At 48.2% G+C, this 19,388-nt stretch overlaps 1 protein-coding gene across 1 annotated transcript; it reads right to left on the bottom strand.

Moving 5' to 3' along the window:
- Positions 1–3,369: 3,369 nt before the first annotated feature.
- On the bottom strand, positions 3,370–17,297 carry LOC113835514 (galactose-specific cell agglutination protein gsf2-like). Its single transcript, XM_027414252.1, has 4 exons — positions 17,210–17,297; positions 4,445–5,353; positions 3,949–4,377; positions 3,370–3,899 (listed from the first exon to the last, which is right to left on the bottom strand). Exons 1-4 carry the CDS (start codon positions 17,295–17,297, stop codon positions 3,370–3,372), a joined length of 1,956 nt encoding a protein of 651 aa, XP_027270053.1.
- Positions 17,298–19,388: the final 2,091 nt, after the last annotated feature.

Here is a 19,388-nt window from a genome sequence, read left to right as displayed (position 1 = left end):
AGCATGGCAAACACTTCACCAACTGAGTCTTTTTTCTCTCCCCAGTTGTTACCACACTCCTAAGAGCACTTAAGAACCCACACACTATGTCTGTGTCCCAGCCAGCATCCTGGAATCCAGGGTAGGAGGCCCAGTCTACTTCTATGCCCGCCCCCTGCACCTCTGCCAACATGCTTCACCGCTTGTTACTGGCCACCAAGAAAGTATAAGTAACTAAACAGAGAAAGGCCAGGCAGACATACTGTTTTTACTTTGTGACAGACCAAATGGTATAGAAAAAGGAAGTAACCACCATAGATGCTAGGGACACAGGACCCTGGACTGTGAGGGGACTTCCAGATTCCCTCTTTCTTGTGAGCGTGACAACTGTCTTCCCTTCACAGAGTCAACATCTTTGGAAACACCCTCTGCAAGAGCAGGGAAACCTCTTCAGCTGTCTGACCAGTCTGTGCATAAAACAACCAAATCATCAAATGTCTAACTTAATAAAGCAATACTCAAGGAAAAGCACAAAATGGCTTCCATAGCCAATGCACAGCAAATTACCATCCACAAACTGGAGCTGTCTCTTAAGTCAGATGCAGGGAGCTCTGCAAGCCTGGGGCTTCAGGTGACCCCAAATCCCACATATAAAGGGGGTTGATGCTAATATACTCAACTTTCTGTTTTCTTTGTACTTTTGAAATAGAACCTATTGTTTAGTTTTCTCAACATGTGCACAGGTTAAGAACATGACTTGGGACATGATGTCCTTACACTTACTTTTATGTTAACCAGTCTGGCCTGCCAGGCCTGTCCTTAGCATCAATGGAGAGGCAGCTACCTCTGGCACCATCTGCTGTTACACAGGCTCTCTTATTACTGACAAGTGCCAATTGTCTGCAAGAAGACTTTGATGTGTAGACTACTGGAGTCTCTGAGCAACACAGGTGTGTTTTATACATGTGGGAGATTATGTCTCAAAGAGAAAATGCATGCTAAAGCCAAGCCACTTGTCTTCACAGCATCTGTAACTCTGGACTTGGCTATGAGAACAGACCTGTGATGCCAACAGCCTCTGTGACATCAGGACCTGTGATGTCCACAGCCTCTGTGACATCAGGGCCTGTGATGTCCTCAGCCTCTGTGACATCAGGACCTGTGATGACCACAGCCTCTGTGACATCAGGACCTGTGATGTCCACAGCCTCTGTGACATCAGGACCTGTGATGTCCACAGCCTCTGTGACATCAGGACCTGTGATGCCCACAGTCTCTGTGACATCAGGACCTGTGATGTCCACACCCTCTGTGACATCAGGACCTGTGATGCCAACAGTCTCTGTGACATCAGGACCTGTGATGCCGACAGCCTCTGTGACATCAGGACCTGTGATGTCCACAGCCTCTGTGACATCAGGACCTGTGATGTCCACAGCCTCTGTGACATCAGGACCTGTGATGTCCACAGCCTCTGTGACATCAGGGCCCTGTGATGTTCACAGCCTCTGTGACATCAGGGCCCTGTGATGACCACAGCCTCTGTGACATCAGGACCTGTGATGTCCACAGCCTCTGTGACATCAGGACCTGTGATGCCCACAGTCTCTGTGACATCAGGACCTGTGATGCCAACAGTCTCTGTGACATCAGGATCTGTGATGTCCACAGCCTCTGTGACATCAGGGCCCTGTGATGTCCACAGCCTCTGTGACATCAGGACCTGTGATGTCCACAGCCTCTGTGACATCAGGGCCCTGTGATGACCACAGCCTCTGTGACATCAGGACCTGTGATGTCCACAGCCTCTGTGACATCAGGACCTGTGATGCCCACAGTCTCTGTGACATCAGGACCTGTGATGTCCACACCCTATGTGACATCAGGATCTGTGATGTCCACAGCCTCTGTGACATCAGGGCCCTGTGATGTCCACAGCCTCTGTGACATCAGGACCTGTGATGTCCACAGCCTCTGTGACATCAGGGCCTTGTGATGACCACAGCCTCTGTGACATCAGGACCTGTGATGTCCACAGCCTCTGTGACATCAGGACCTGTGATGCCCACAGTCTCTGTGACATCAGGACCTGTGATGTCCACACCCTATGTGACATCAGGACCTGTGATGACCACAGCCTCTGTGACATCAGGACCTGTGATGACCACAGCCTCTGTGACATCAGGACCTGTGATGACCACAGCCTCTGTGACATCAGGGCCCTGTGATGACCACAGCCTCTGTGACATCAGGACCTGTGATGACCACAGCCTCTGTGACATCAGGACCTGTGATGACCACAGCCTCTGTGACATCAGGGCCCTGTGATGACCTCAGCCTCTGTGACATCAGGACCTGTGATGACCACAGCCTCTGTGACATCAGGACCTGTGATGACCACAGCCTCTGTGACATCAGGACCTGTGATGTCCTCAGCCTCTGTGACATCAGGACCTGTGATGACCTCAGCCTCTGTGACATCAGGACCTGTGATGACCACAGCCTCTGTGACATCAGGGCCCTGTGATGACCTCAGCCTCTGTGACATCAGGACCTGTGATGACCACAGCCTCTGTGACATCAGGACCTGTGATGACCACAGCCTCTGTGACATCAGGACCTGTGATGTCCTCAGCCTCTGTGACATCAGGACCTGTGATGACCTCAGCCTCTGTGACATCAGGACCTGTGATGCCCACAGCCTCTGTGACATCAGGACCTGTGATGTTCACAGCCTCTGTGACATCAGGACCTGTGATGACCACAGCCTCTGTGACATCAGAACCTGTGATGTCCTCAGCCTCTGTGACATCAGGACCTGTGATGCCCACAGCCTCTGTGACATCAGGACCTGTGATGTCCACAGCCTCTGTGACATCAGGGCCCTGTGATGACCACAGCCTCTGTGACATCAGGACCTGTGATGTCCTCAGCCTCTGTGACATCAGGACCTGTGATGCCCACAGCCTCTGTGACATCAGGACCTGTGATGTCCACAGCCTCTGTGACATCAGGACCTGTGATGTCCACAGCCTCTGTGACATCAGAACCTGTGATGTCCTCAGCCTCTGTGACATCAGGACCTGTGATGCCCACAGCCTCTGTGACATCAGGACCTGTGATGTCCACAGCCTCTGTGACATCAGGGACCTGTGATGACCTCAGCCTCTGTGACATCAGGACCTGTGATGTCCACAGCCTCTGTGACATCAGGACCTGTGATGTCCACAGCCTCTGTGACATCAGGACCTGTGATGTCCACAGCCTCTGTGACATCAGGGCCTCCACAGCCTCTGTGACATCAGGACCTGTGATGTCCACAGCCTCTGTGACATCAGGACCTGTGATGCCCACAGTCTCTGTGACATCAGGACCTGTGATGTCCACACCCTATGTGACATCAGGACCTGTGATGACCACAGCCTCTGTGACATCAGGACCTGTGATGACCACAGCCTCTGTGACATCAGGACCTGTGATGACCACAGCCTCTGTGACATCAGGGCCCTGTGATGACCACAGCCTCTGTGACATCAGGACCTGTGATGACCACAGCCTCTGTGACATCAGGGCCCTGTGATGACCTGCCTCTGTGACATCAGGACCTGTGATGACCACAGCCTCTGTGACATCAGGACCTGTGATGACCACAGCCTCTGTGACATCAGGACCTGTGATGTCCTCAGCCTCTGTGACATCAGGACCTGTGATGACCTCAGCCTCTGTGACATCAGGACCTGTGATGCCCACAGCCTCTGTGACATCAGGACCTGTGATGTTCACAGCCTCTGTGACATCAGGACCTGTGATGACCACAGCCTCTGTGACATCAGAACCTGTGATGTCCTCAGCCTCTGTGACATCAGGACCTGTGATGCCCACAGCCTCTGTGACATCAGGACCTGTGATGTCCACAGCCTCTGTGACATCAGGGCCCTGTGATGTCCACAGCCTCTGTGACATCAGGACCTGTGATGTCCTCAGCCTCTGTGACATCAGGACCTGTGATGCCCACAGCCTCTGTGACATCAGGACCTGTGATGTCCACAGCCTCTGTGACATCAGGACCTGTGATGTCCACAGCCTCTGTGACATCAGAACCTGTGATGTCCTCAGCCTCTGTGACATCAGGACCTGTGATGCCCACAGCCTCTGTGACATCAGGACCTGTGATGTCCACAGCCTCTGTGACATCAGGACCTGTGATGACCTCAGCCTCTGTGACATCAGGACCTGTGATGTCCACAGCCTCTGTGACATCAGGACCTGTGATGACCACAGCCTCTGTGACATCAGGACCTGTGATGTCCACAGCCTCTGTGACATCAGGACCTGTGATGTCCTCAGCCTCTGTGACATCAGGACCTGTGATGACCACAGCCTCTGTGACATCAGGACCTGTGATGACCACAGCCTCTGTGACATCAGGGCCCTGTGATGCCCACAGTCTCTGTGACATCAGGACCTGTGATGTCCTCAGTCTCTGTGACATCAGGACCTGTGATGTCCTCAGCCTCTGTGACATCAGGACCTGTGATGCCAACAGCCTCTGTGACATCAGGACCTGTGATGTTCACAGCCTCTGTGACATCAGGACCTGTGATGACCACAGCCTCTGTGACATCAGGACCTGTGATGTCCACAGACTCTGTGACATCAGAACCTGTGATGTCCACAGCCTCTGTGACATCAGGACCTGTGATGTCCACAGCCTCTGTGACATCAGGACCTGTGATGTCCACAGACTCTGTGACATCAGAACCTGTGATGTCCACAGCCTCTGTGACATCAGGACCTGTGATGTCCACAGCCTCTGTGACATCAGGACCTGTGATGTCCACAGACTCTGTGACATCAGGACCTGTGATGCCCACAGCCTCTGTGACATCAGGACCTGTGATGCCCACAGCCTCTGTGACATCAGAACCTGTGATGCCCACAGCCTCTGTGACATCAGGACCTGTGATGTCCACAGCCTCTGTGACATCAGGACCTGTGATGTCCACAGCCTCTGTGACATCAGGACCTGTGATGTCCACAGCCTCTGTGACATCAGGACCTGTGATGTCCACAGACTCTGTGACATCAGGGCCTGTGATGTCCTCAGCCTCTGTGACATCAGGACCTGTGATGTCCACAGCCTCTGTGACATCAGGGCCTGTGATGACCACAGCCTCTGTGACATCAGGACCTGTGATGACCTCAGCCTCTGTGACATCAGGACCTGTGATGTCCACAGCCTCTGTGACATCAGGACCTGTGATGTCCTCAGCCTCTGTGACATCAGGACCTGTGATGACCTCAGCCTCTGTGACATCAGGACCTGTGATGCCCACAGCCTCTGTGACATCAGGACCTGTGATGTCCTCAGCCTCTGTGACATCAGGGCCTGTGATGTCCTCAGCCCCTGTGAGTCTCCTTGCTCCCTCTCTCCCTCCATAAATTCACTTCATTCTAAAACATGCCTATTTATTTATTCTGAGCCACCTGGAAAAGGCAAACTGAGCTCATAAAACCATTTTATGTTTTCTTCCTGCAAAATATAAGGTAAAAATACTTAATGTCATATTTTCTTATACCTTAAATTCAATGTATAATGGAAAGTTTATTCACACATCAGCTTTCCCACAGAAACTTCAATGAGTTGGGTTTTTTTTTTTTAATCAACTTGTGAAAATTTCTGGGGATAGCTTTAACTAGAAATGTGTTGATCCATGTAAGGACTGGTATAAAACTGAGCATAGGCCATTCGGGGAGGGGCTTGGTTGCCAAAGTGCTTTCTGCACGCGTACAAGGCCCCGCATTCAATCCCATGTAAAACGTAAAAAGCTGGATACAGTGGTACCTGCTTCAAACCCCAGCACTGGGGAGACAGATGAGGCAACTCCACAGCCACCAGCCTAGTCATCAGCAAGTTTCAAGCCAAATGGGAAACATCGTCTCAAAAAGAAATTACTGAGCTAGTGAGGAACAGCATTCAAGGTTGCCCCGGTACGAACACACACACACACACACACACACACACACACACACACACACACACACCATCAGAGCTATTGAAAGAGCCAGATGAACCGCAGTCCACGGAAGAAGATAAAACTATAAGAACTCACACCTGCTCTAAACAGTTCCCAGCTCTTCCCCACTGTAATTGGTAGGTTCGAGGCTATTTAAATACCAGTGTAAGTTTCAGGAGAGAACAAGAAGTAGGTATAAAGAGTGAAGCTCGTAAAACACAGTGGGGTTTCCTAAACTTTCCCACTCTTCCTGTAGAGTCCTGTAGGGACGCACGCCTGTGGGAGCTGCTTCAAGGTACCCATCCTCAGGGAGGTATAATCTCAAGGGAGGTAGGTGTGCATTGGATCACAGGGTGTGTGTGTGTGTGTGTGTGTGTGTGTGTGTGTGTGTGTGTGTGTGTACATGTGTTCACGTGAGAGGAGGGTAGGTGTGTGTTGATGTGGAAGCCAGAAGTTGATATCAGGTGTTTTTCTCAATCATTTTCCACCTTATTTTCTCTTTGCAACATTCTCTCATGGAAGCTGGAAGTCACTTTTAGCTAAATCATCTGGCCAATGGCCCAGGGATCTTTCTGTGGCCATCTCCCCAGAGCTAGGATTGCTGGCATGAGCCACCACACACAGCTTCTTATGTGGCTGCCAGGGACCAAACTCAGGTCCTCATACTTGCACAGCAAGCATTTTGCCAACTGAGCCATCTCTCTGGTCCAATTACAAGAAGCCTATGGCCAGTCCCAACATCACTGATTCTGTAGGATACAGGCATCTTCAGCATCTCTCAAGAGTTGACAGATGTTTTGACTTCATAATCATCAATACTGAGAATGCCATTTTGCATAAATACATAGTAAAAATGGCAATATTATGTTTGAGGCCATTTCAGTAACTGTTAGAAATTCTGTCCTAATCCCAAGCCAAAATTCATTGAATTATTCTTGATGAAATGCAAGCCAGAAATTTAAACAACCATTCTTAAAGTCAATAATTCTGAAGCATCACTAATTTTACACTTGCATGCTGATAAATGGAAACATGAAAACACTAAAAGTCTTTAAAAGCCTTTTGTAATTGAACCATTGTGCTTTTATAAGAGCAGAAACTTTGTGTGTGCAGAAAAACTATGACAATTCATAAAATTTAATAGTCTTTAATCAGAGCCAAGGTGTTTTACCCAAGGTTCCTTGGGGTTAAAGGGCACGGCATCGTGCAAAGGGCAAAGTGCATGTGTTTTACATTAAGAGTCAAAGCTACAGTGAAATCCCAAGAGGAAATAGCCAGGAACACTGCTAGAAACACCTTGGGTTCATTACGTGTTTGCCTCTGAATCAATTTTTGGTTGTGTATTCAGAAACCCTTCTGTTGCCAAGTGTTTCATGACCCCCACATTCAGTTATACAAGCCTGTGTGGGTCGAAAGCCACTGTTTAGGAATCTGTAACCACGAACTACAGAGATCTGATCTCAATGGCACTTTTTCAGAAATTCAAGCAAATAACAAAACTAGAGCCTCCAAATAGCTGCCACTTCACACTATAATTTAATATAGAATCAAAGATGATTGCCACCCAAGCAGGCAAGCTGGAATCATTTTTATTCAATATTGGGACAATGGGCTAACGATTTAGAAATAGAGTGAATTTGGATAAATTTCATAAATAACACCAAGGTGTCTTCCGGAGGAGTTAAAGGTGACACAGAAAGTCATTCATTTTTACTTTTAATCTTAACCACCACCCCCACCCCCCACCCACTCCACCCCACTGAGAAAAGCAGCTTAGAGGTGAGAATCAGGCAGGTAAGGGGATGTAATTCAGTTGGTTGAGGCTTGCCTACATGCAAATCACCAGGTGTTGGCACCTTCCTATAACCCCAGCACTCAGGAGGTAGAGGCAAGAGGATCAGAAGTTCAAAGTCACCCTTGGCTTTATAGCTGGTTGGAAGCCAGTCTGGACTATATGAGATCACGTCTCAAAAAAAAAGCAAAGGAATAGATAAAAAGTAAACAATCTTAAAAAGTGAATGTGTGGGTCAAGAGTCCTCACAGAGGATGGAGACGTAGAAAGTGCACAGACTTTGGCAGAAGCCCCTTAGAGGGTCTGTCTGATGTTCGGGGTCAGATAAACAAGTGGCTCAGCCAATAAATGACAAGAAGCCGAGGGGTTTTACCACAGTAGGTTTTTGCTCTAATGAATTCCAGTGTGACTACAAGGCTTCTTCTACCTCATCGCCTGCATCTGAGCAACTCGGTTCCCAGAACTGCCAGAGCTACAGAGCAGAGTAGAGGAGGTACCTGACTTTTAACTGCATAGCATGGGAAATGGCAAACAGTACGCCCACCTACAGTCCACTTACAGTTGCTGTTCGCACAAACCCAAACAAGCCCCAAGTAGTGGACCTCCCCAAAGCAGAAGCGGAGAAAGGATTTGAATGGATTTGGGTTTACTCTGCTAATCTCTGGAAGCTGCAGACATGTCTCCCATCCATGGCTGTCCTGCCCGGGACACAGACACTGATTACTATCTGCATCACTCTGGCAGTTGAGGATGGTTCCGACGCACAGGAACTTTCAGGTGCTTCTGAACTGCAGTAAAAATGGACCAACCATGCCCCTGCAACCAGAGAAAGCCCTCTCACAGGGATGGCCAAGGTGGCTTGCAAAGGACAAAGTCGCTTGCATCAGGGCAAGATAGGTGATATGCTTGGGGACCATGGACAGAGACAATGGCATCTGCTGAGGAGGGGGAGCATGTGGGTATCTGGCAAGAAGACCCAACTGTCTCTGTCACACAGAAACTGAACCTCCAGAGAGCTCTAGCTGCAGAAATGAGAAACAAAAAGAATACCCTCAAGAAGTCATCCTGGCACAGCCACTCCTAAAAACCCAGTCAACCTTGAGGCCCAAGGATGCTTCCTGTAGAGTCCATCGGGAGCAATGTTTGTGGGCTCTGCTCCATTGGAGAGGTTCATGCTCATGTGGGCAAAGGGCCAGTGTGGAAATGTGGAAGCCAGAGGTTGATGTCGGGTGTTTTCACCAATCACTTCCCTCCTTTTCTTTTCCTTTCCTTTTTTTTTTTTTTTTTTTCAGCTGAACTGGCTGGCCAGAGGACCCCCGGGATCCTCTTGTGGCATGTGCCACCACGCACAGCTTCTTACATGGCTGCCAGGGACCCAAACTCGGGGCCTCATACCTGCACAGCAAGCATTTGCTGACTGAGCCATCTCTCTGGCCCAGTCATAAGAACCCTATGGCCAGTCCCAACAGAAGCAGAGGAAAGAGGCTCCATGGCTCCCTGGAAATTCCAGAGGCTCTACTTTGATTCTTCTCCCCAAGGCATGGAGGCTGAAAGGTCAACACTGATGAAAAAAAAAAAAAGAGGAGAGAAAAAGCCACTTGAGGATGCTGTCTCATGATACTTGTGTCTACCATACATTAGGTCAATCGTTATACAGAAAGAAAACAGTGAATAACATAAAATACTTTTGTTTTTACTTTTTAGTTTATTTTCCTCTGTGTGTGTGTGTGTGTGTGTGAGAGAGAGAGAGAGAGAGAGAGAGAGAGAGAGAGAGAGTGTGTGTGTACGCGTGTGTGCGCACGCACACGGGCTCACTGACACACTCCCCAGCACATGTGTGGTAGTCAGAGGACACCTCGCTGGAGTTGGTTCTCTCCTTCTACCACGTGGGTTCCATCGACTAAGCCAAGTTAATAAGATTTGATGGCAGGTGGCTTACCCACTGAGTCACCTCACCAATCCCAAATATATATTATCCTGAACATTGCAGTGAACATAAGACTTCACTCTGGAAACCACACACACACACACACACACACACACACACACACACACACACACACACACACACATTATTTTATGACATTTTGCATGTTTCCAGTTCTCTCTCACTGCCCCCTCTCAAAGTGCTGAGTTTCCATTTCCCTTGTCACGTAATTGTCTAGAGATCATTTAACCTCAACAGTGTTTCTCTTCATAAGCATGCTAAGCATCTCTGCTTTTAGAAACAGAGTGGAAAGTTTACAGGGCTCTTAAAAGTTAAAGCCCTTTGAAGAAAGAAACAAAAAGATACAGTTTCCTTGTGTTGACTTAAATCACTTTGAGGATAATGCATCCCGCCCCCCCCCCACACACACACACAGTGACACTCAATAGTTCTGAAGCCCTGGTGCTCAGTGCTCTCCTGTGACCAGAAACCAAGGACAAGCAGCTCAATAACACCCCCATCATAGCTGTAAATTGGCTATGTTAAGCACCTGGATTTAATCTGATGGGGTGGTGCTATTTTTGCTAAAGCAGCATCTTTGGTTCAGTCTCTGAAGACTCTGGTGTGCTGTGTGCCCTGCCCTATGGGCTGTGTGATGGCTCAGTTCACTCATCAGGCTGATATCTCCACATTTCAATTTGTTAATTTTCTTATTAGACAACTAAAGTAATATTTAATGAGTTTTGGGGAGAAGGCTCAGTTAGTACAGTACTTGTCAAACAATCATGAGGACCTGAGTTCAATTTTCAGCACCCACATAAAAAAAAAAAAAAAAAACCTGGGAGGTGGTGGCACCTGTGATGCGAGAGTTGGGGAGGTGTAGGCAGTAGGATTCATGGAATGTGCTAGCTAGCCAGCCTAGAAGGCAAGCTCTGAATTCAGCGAGAGAGTGGAGTGATTGAGAAAGATACCTAATGTTGACTTCTGACCTCCACGGGCAATGCAAACAAGTGAACACAAACATAAACACACATACATGCAAATAAATAAAAATTAAAACTAGTATTTCCTCTTGGAAGGCAGAAGCAAGTGGATCGCTATTAGTTCAAAGCCAGGCCACTGAACAAGCGGGAGCACGTCCACCCCAGATGCTGTCTGGGAGGCCAGTACAGGACTGATCCAGACCCCTGAACATGGATATCAATGAGGAGGCCTTTGCACTCCAGGGGGGCCCTGGTAGTGGATTAGTATTTTTCCCTGGTGCAAGAAGGGACTTTGAGAGCCCATCCCACGTGAAGGGTTACACTCTGGCCCTGGACACATGGGGAAGGGCCCAGGCCCAGCACAGGAAGATTTGGTGGACTTTGCAGAGCCCCCGTTGAGGGCCCTACCCTGCCTGGGGAGTGGAGGGTGGATGGGGTGGGGGGTAGGTTGGGGGTGGGGGAGGAAGGATGGGGGTGAGGGGAGGGAGAGGGAGAAGGGATTGACATGTGAAACAAGCTTGTTCCTAATTTGAATAAAAAAAAATTTAAAAAAAAACAAGGCCAGGCCACTCTACATAATGAGCTCCTGGAAAGTCAGAGCTACATAGCAAGATCATATCTCAAAAAATATATGTATTTCCTTATGCAAATTGTATTGCTAACTCAAGAATAAATATGGGAAATACATATATGTGGCAAAACTTGAGCAGAACACAATCATGTAAGAGATTTGGCATCATGAAAATAAAAATACAAAATAAGAACAATTTTTGAGACCCTTTAGTCCCCTAGAGTATATCAGGCTTTCCCAGAGTGCAATGCACACTCTAAACTAGAGGATAAATCAACTCTGGTTAAGAGACATCACTTTGTCCAGGGTGTATGGGATGGAGTTGGTGGAAGCAGGAAGCAAGTCTGAAGACAGCAGACTCCGCATGAGGTCAGGTGTGGTGAGAGTGAGTGGTAAGGCAGTAGTTAAGGGAACTCACAACCATCTGTAACTCCAGAGTAGCTAAGGTCCTCTTCCGGCCTCAGGTGCATCAGGCACATAGTATACAGACACACATGCAAGAATAACACCCACACACATAAATAATTACTTAGTATAGAGAGAGGCAGCAATTCCATGAATGAAATGACATGACATATTTGTCTTTTTTTAAACATTTCTTTGCATATGTGTGTGTGTTTACATGATCACACATGTGTGAATTGCTTTTATGTGTGTGTACAGGGTCACAAGTTGGTTCTCTCCTTCAGTCCTAAGGGTTCTAGGAATTGGGCTCAGGTTATCAATCTTTGTGGCAAGTGCCTTCACCCACTGAGTCATCACACCAGCCCAATATTCTGTTTTATTTTCTGAGTTTGATCTATTTTGCTGAGCATGACAATCCCCAGTTTAATTTGTTTTGATTTCATCTCTCTTCATGCTGAATTCATTGTACACATACCCTGTTTCCTTTATCTGTTCATCTCTTGGTGGACATACTGATTCCATACCCTGGTTATTGTGAATAGCACTGCAATAAACATGGGTATCAAATATTTCTACTGTGTGTAGATTGGATCGTGTGGCTGTTGGGTTTTCAGGGTTTTTCTTTCTTTCTTTTTTTTTTTTTTTTGACATCTCATACTGATTTCCACTCTGCGTGGACTAATTTAACCCACCTCCAGTGTATTAGGTTTCTTCCCCACCCCTATCCTCACCAACATCTGTTGTTTTCTTGAAGATGAACATTCTGACTAGAGTGACCTAGAATCTCAGTGCACCCTCTAATTGCCCATCAGCTCTATAAAATGCTTTTGCCCCTATGTTATAATTATCTGTTTCAATGCCAGATCCTACCAGGCCCACCACACTGTGGTGGGACCAATGGCCTTCGGACTCCTGAATCCTCAAGGCCAGCTTAAGAAAGAAGCTGTATTGGCCATTTAGTTAGGAGGGACTTTCTCAAGATGGTTGATTCCAGGGCATCTGAAAGCAGCTGGATTAGAATCAGTGACCACCAAGGACAACATCTCACTTAACAACAGAGTCCCTCAGCCATCTTCAGCCAGGTCCAAGCCCAGACCCTTCCAAGAGTCCTGAACCTGCCTGCTGTCGAATCGGCCCATGTCTCCAGTACACTGTTCAGCCCCTATGAGGAATCAGACTTTCCCTGGGAAGGAATGACTACAGACCTTGTATTAAAAGTGTGGTCTCCAGACAAGAAATGCCTACAAGAATTTAGGAGCTAGTAAGAAAAGCAGAATCTCAGACTCCAAGACATTCTGAATCCAAATCTCCATTTTTACCTACACCACCAGATGGTTCAAATGCCCAACGCTGTTTAAAAGTTTAGTAGTCAAACAATCTCTTCTGCCTAAACATGTCAGTCACTTCAGTTGTTTTCAGTTGTAGCATCTGGTAGGCGTTGTGCATCACCGTCTCTTCAGAACAGTTGGAACAAAGCCACCTTGCCAATAAAGGAAACAAGCTCAGAGAGGGTTGGTTACAGGGTCAAGAGGCCTTGAAGTTTCAGAGCCAGGGTTTCCAGGCAGGTGTGAAGGACCCAAGAGCCTTCACTCCATAACCACACAGAGCGGGCACCTTGAGACCTGCAAACCTCTGATAATATTTCTCTTTTGAGGGTAGTGCAGGCAGCTCTAGAGACTTCTTGACCCTTCATGCCACCACTGATCCAGGATTTATCTCTCTTCTCTCTCTCTTACTACCCATAGGATGAGGCCTCCACACAGGCTGTCCCCAGGAGACAGCCTCTTATCCTAAGTAAGCACTTTATAGGCTTCCTCAATAACTGTTTGATGAGTTCATGAAAATATTTCCCCTTTAATCATCAACACTACTGAGGTGAGCCGAATGGCTATCATTAAGGAAAGGAAGGTAAAGACTCTGGATTCCCAGAGAAGTTCAAAGTCTTGCCTGAGATCTCTGAAGAATTGGACAACTAGGAATGAGACCCAAAGCCCCTCCCCAATTCTCAGGACAAAATGTCTTTGTCCTCTTCCTCCACCTTCCTGAATTTCTGACCTCCACTACAAGGCAGTTCACAGAAACACCCCTTTCAAATTACTCCCCTACAGACACTTTAAAAAGTGCTCTGACAGCTGGGTGTGGTGTCCCACGCCTCTAATCCCTAGTACTCTGGAGGCAGAGGAATGTGGATCTCTGTGAGTTCAAGACCAGCCTGGTCTACAAATTGAGTTCTAGGACATCTAAGGCTGTTACACAGAGATAATCTACCTATCTTGGGGGAAAAAAAACCAGGGGGAAGGGGTATGCTCTGCCACCAGGCAGGATGAATTTAAATGTTAACAGGCAGCCACCTGGGAAAAGGGGAAACTTGGGGCATGAATACACACAGGAACCTGAACCCCAAGGAAGGAACGTTCATCAATCAAGGGCCTCTGAGGAAAGCAGTCCTCAGAGCGAAGTGACAGAGACCCTGCTGTGGAAAGGGGGCCTTCTAAGACCAAGCTGGAAGAAACCAGCCACTCACCCTAGCAAGGCACCCTGTAACTGCAGCTGTGAGATTGAGGTTCACACAGCACTTTTCCTTCCTTTTGTGGCATTTAGAAAGACACTAAGGCCTTTATTTGCACAGCTTGTCCAGAGAAAAGTAAAATATTTGCCTGAAATATTAAGGGAAAGGTAAGGGGAAATTTCTCTTGAACTAGGAAATGGGAGGATTTCACACACACTCACACAAACACGCACACACACATATACAAACAGAAAGAGACACACACAAACATGTACATACACACATACATTCGCATGCACACACAATACAATCACACAGAGACAACACACACACAAACACACACACACACACAGAGAGAGAGAGAGAGAGAGAGAGAGAGAGAGAGAGAGCACTTGGGACAGCAGAACAACTCTTGACTTTGTTTTTTTCTTCTCTGCACCCCAAGCCCAAGGGCTGTGCCACCAGGAACACTAAGCATCATGTGTACTGCCAAAGACACACTAATGAGGGTCATGACACTGTGACTTGCCAGTCCTAGTCTGGGCACCAAGACTCATGGACCTAGACAGGATATTTTCTGTGAATTCACCCAATGTGTTTCTGGAGGACTCAGGCTGTCCATTGCTGTTTGAGTGGGGTAGAGGAACACATTGTCTGAGAAGGCTGTCAGATATGGAGATGGAAAGAAATGCATTGTCCAAGAAGACTATCAGATCTGGGGACACATATTTGTAAACCCAGCACTCAAGAGATGGAGGCAGAAGGATCATGAGTTCAAGACCAACCTGGAGTACATAGATAGTTGAAGACCACCCTGGTTTACATGAGATCCTGCCCCCAAAAATAAACACGGGAAGAAAGGACGGGGAGAGGAGAGGAAAAGAGAAAAGGGAAAGAAAGAGAAGCGAAGGAAACAGGAAGGGGTACTGGTTAGTTTTTGTCAAGTTGACACAAGCCAGGCCATTTGAAAAGAGGAAACCTCAATTAGAAATGCTTCCATGAGACTGGCCTATGGCAAGTCTACAAGCATTTTTCTTGATTAATGATTGATGTGGGAGGGTTCAGCTCACTGTGTGCAGTGCCACCTCTGAGCAAGTCAACCTGGATTGTATAAAAAAGGAAGCTGACCATGCTATGGGCAGCAAAACCCACTAAGCAGCATTTCTCCATGGCCTCTGCTTTAGTTTCTTCCTCCAGGTTCCTAAACTGACTTCCCTTCATGGTGGACTGCAACCTGCAAGCTGAAATAAACCCTCTCCTTTTGGTTATGGTGTTCACAAGAGTGTCACAAAGCAAACTAGGACAGGAGGGAAATGACTACATGTTTTCAGATTTTTTTTTCCCGTTTGGTTGGTTGGTTTGGTTTGTTGTTGCTCCTTGGAGTCAGATACTGAGAAAGAATTCCTAGACAGCAAGTTAATATGTTAGCATGTTAGCAGTTGTTCATAGGAAAGAATGGTTGGAGAATGAAGAAGTGAGCTAAGAAACCAAAGCAAGCCAAGCACAGAAGCAAGGCCAGCAAAGATCCTCAGGGGCCAATCTGATGGAACTCCATAGGAACTTTTGGTAGACAAAGGGCACCATGCCTCACTCAGTGTCCTAGTGAAGAGCCTGAGAGCTAGTTAATATTCTCTTGAAGATCCACCAGCTCCTTGTGAGGGGCTGCCCCAGAGGGATTGCAATCCCACCCAGTCCTTGCTCTGAGCTTGTATGAACAAATTCGTGCAAAGGTCCCTCCAACAAAGGCAGAGGGGCTTGCTGCTGGGAGTGAAGTACTCAGGGCACCAACGACAGACAGGCATAGCAGAGCTCGCCATAAAAGGACTGTGCTCAAAAACCTTTAAGGCTAAATGAAAAGAGAGTTGGAGCGTGGACCTTAGAAGTCACACCGGCCTCTATCCGCTCTTTCTCCTGTTAGGCATCACCCTACCAATGCTATTTATTATATGCCAACATGCTTCTCTGAAGTTAGGCTATGGACAAATCAGACTCCAGCTCTGCTTTCCTCCCAGGGGCTCCGCTTTCTGCTGCCTGCCCCAGGAACGGTGTGAGTGTGCCTGCCTACAGCCCTTCGAACCTCAGCCCAGCAGATCACCCTTAAGAAGCAGCAGACCCCCACTCGGCAGCCCCCAACACACTCATCACAGTGCAGATCTTCCCAGTGCCACCATGTGTTATAAGAGCTGTTGACAATGGGACCTAGCTTCCATTGGACAACTACCATCAAGTAGAGGGAAGAGAATTGTCTAGACTCAGGAGTGAGGGAAGAAAAAAAAAATGACTCACTGTCAGGAGTGAACAACCTAATTCCCTCCACAACTTCTCCCCCCCACTCCCATCAGGCGGATGCTCTGGGAAGGTGTCCCCAGACGCCTCTGCCCAGCCCCGGGTGTAGCCTTATCCTTTCTCCACAACACCTCGCCCCCAGAGCCAGACGTGGAAAGGAGTCAAAACGTGGCTCTATATTTGAAATGGATTGATGGTTCTGTTTCTCCCGCTCTGATTTATCGTGTTAATACCCAGATGTTCTGCCTGTGGTGGTTTTTCTCCTAATCCTCCTTTGTTCTTCTGTGTCTCTCTAGCTGGAATCAGCGCTCTGGAGAGCAGGGTTCAAGAAACTACTCCACCACTCTCGGGTAATCCTAGGCAAGGCGGTGGCTCTAGAGCCTCAAAACAGAGATTCTTTCGGGAAAGGTTGGGATGAGGGAGGTCCCTAGGTGACTAGTGCCTGATGCATGAAGACAATTAATCAATGACAGCTCCCTCCCTGTGTGTGCCCTCCTCCTGCAGCCTTGCTGCACTTGCCCGGAGTGTTTTTCCAGGAATGGCGCTCTGGCTCATCAGATTGGGGAGCAGCTCCAGCGGCTGTCACTCCCTAGCAAGCGAGTTTCCAAGGGTGTAGAGGGGTTGCACAAATGCACACACGCACACAACACACGTATGCACGGTGCAGCCCGGTGGGGTCTGCCTCTGTTGTCCCATGCTCCAGAGTGGGGTTCCCACCGACAGTCGCCACGGGCACTTACCCGGGATGGGAGGCGCAGGGCGGCTGGGTGCCGGAGGGGCTGGGGTCGTGGGCGGCGGCGGCGGGCGCAGGGCGGGCGCAGCTGGCATGGCTGGCGGCCTGGCTGCAGGTGGCAGCTCCGGGACGTGGCCCGACGGCGGCTCGGCCAAGCGAGCACGGAAAGGCTCGGAGACTACACTCTGCACCGAGCAGCCTGTCTCCTTTTAGCTTTGGCTGGCGCAGGCGGCAGCCACGGTGCAAAGACAGTCTCCCCAGGCACAAGCTTGACAACCGCGCGCGCCGCCCGCCACCCTCCAGCCCGCCCCGCCCGGCCCCGCCCGCCGCCCACCTCGCCCTAGGCTGCCTAGGGGCGGTAGAGTTGGCGGTGAACTTGAGCCAGCAGGACACTCCAGGAGAGCTCTCAGGACAGCCAAGACCTCGGGAGACCTCTCTCTCCCACCTCCGTGCCTCTTCCTCTCTTCTTCCTCTCCTTCCTTTCCCCCTTTTCCCTCCGCAAAGCTGTTCCAGCCAAAGAACTTGGCTAGAACTGTATCTAGATCTACAGTGCTCTCAGTACTTGACTCCCAAGTCAAGGAGGCCTGCACCCCAAGCAACCCTGCCTCCCCTTGCAGTACAAAGGTCAGACCGTAGGTACTCCACCAAAGCGTCCTTCCTTCACACAGAAGTCAAAGTTAGGCCACAGTGGTTCAAACGCACAAGTTCCAAGACACTGCAGAAGGACCTCCCATCTTGGGGTTACTGACCCCATGGAAGGCCTCTTGGGAAATGACCCTTCTCAGCACCACACACCTAAGCATCAGAGTTGCAGTAACAAATACAGCGCTTCAGCATTTTTTTTTTTCTTTAGAGGCCTTTAACAGCCACTCTTTCTAGTTCTGTCATTTACATTTGGGGGAAGAGAAAATGAGAGACAAATAACCTGAGCTTGGGAGATTAGATGGTATGTTTTCTGCAACAGCTGATGGCTGGGTGGATAGCCATCATTTACATGGCTTTGGTGAACACATGGAGCAGTAGGGATGAAGCTCTCAGCTCAAGACAACACACCACAGTGAAGTGCAGTTATTCCACACTTTGCTTCATGATGTGGGGAAAACTGCTGTTCCCTTATTCACTGCCCTGTTTTTCTTTTCCCTATTAACAGAACCCAATTTTTAGCTGAATACACTGCAATTCACAATAAAGAATATATTTCCCAGGTATCCTGGTGCCCAAAATGACCATAAGAAAAGTTTTTGGCCAGTGAAATATAACTGGGAAGCTTTTTTTTTGGGGGGGGTGGGTTGAGACAGGGTCTGGGAAGCTTTGTCTGGGACTCTCCAAATGTTTCTGAGATTCATAGATACATCCCATCATCCCTTCCAACCTCCTGCCTCATCCTGGTATCCACAATGATGTCTATAGTACATTAGATTATGGGGCAATTATTTGCTTCATTTTCTAATAGAATTAGAAAATCTACCTGTACAGACAGTCTTCCATTACTGTGACTAACCACCCAAGCTAACCAATCACCAAATTTTAAAGATCTCTTTTATTATTTTAAATCATGTGTACAATGTGTAGGTGGGTATGTGCACATGAGTGTAGGTGCCCACAGTGTCCAGCAGAGGGTAACAGATCCCGTGGATGTTGTAAGCATTTGTAAGCATTGTGTGGTGCTGGGAACCAAATTCAAGTCTTCTCCAGGAGAAGTAAGCACTCTTAAGCACTCAGCCATCTCTCTAGCTTCCTAAGTTAACCACTTTAAATGGAGGAAATATTTGGTTTGGCTTACGGTCTCAGAGGTTTCAATTCATGCTTGCTTGGTCCTGGTGGTGGCACAGCATGTCATGACAAGAACACAAGAATGAAGAGACCCATTTACATCATGATAGCCAGGAGGCAAAGACAAGAAAGTATGGGACCCCTGTATCCCTCCAAGGATGTGATGCTCATGACCTAACTTCCTCCTACTAATTACCACACCCGATGGCCCACCACCTCCTAATAGCACCACAGACTAAGGAATAAGCCTTCAACTCCTAGACTTTTGAGGAAGATCCCAGATCCAAATAATAAAACCACCCCTTGTCCCTTCAAACTATAGTGTTCCTCTGCATCTTGTCTTTAATTGTGACCATCCTACTTACATGACCAATAGGACACTATTGGATGGGTACCCTCCCAGATTAAATCCC

Source organism: Cricetulus griseus, chromosome 4 (genome assembly GCF_003668045.3).
Source record: "Cricetulus griseus strain 17A/GY chromosome 4, alternate assembly CriGri-PICRH-1.0, whole genome shotgun sequence".
NCBI classification, from domain to species: domain Eukaryota; kingdom Metazoa; phylum Chordata; class Mammalia; order Rodentia; family Cricetidae; genus Cricetulus; species Cricetulus griseus.
The sequence above is the reverse complement of the archived record's forward strand: the minus strand, read 5'-3'. Positions and strand labels throughout refer to the sequence as shown.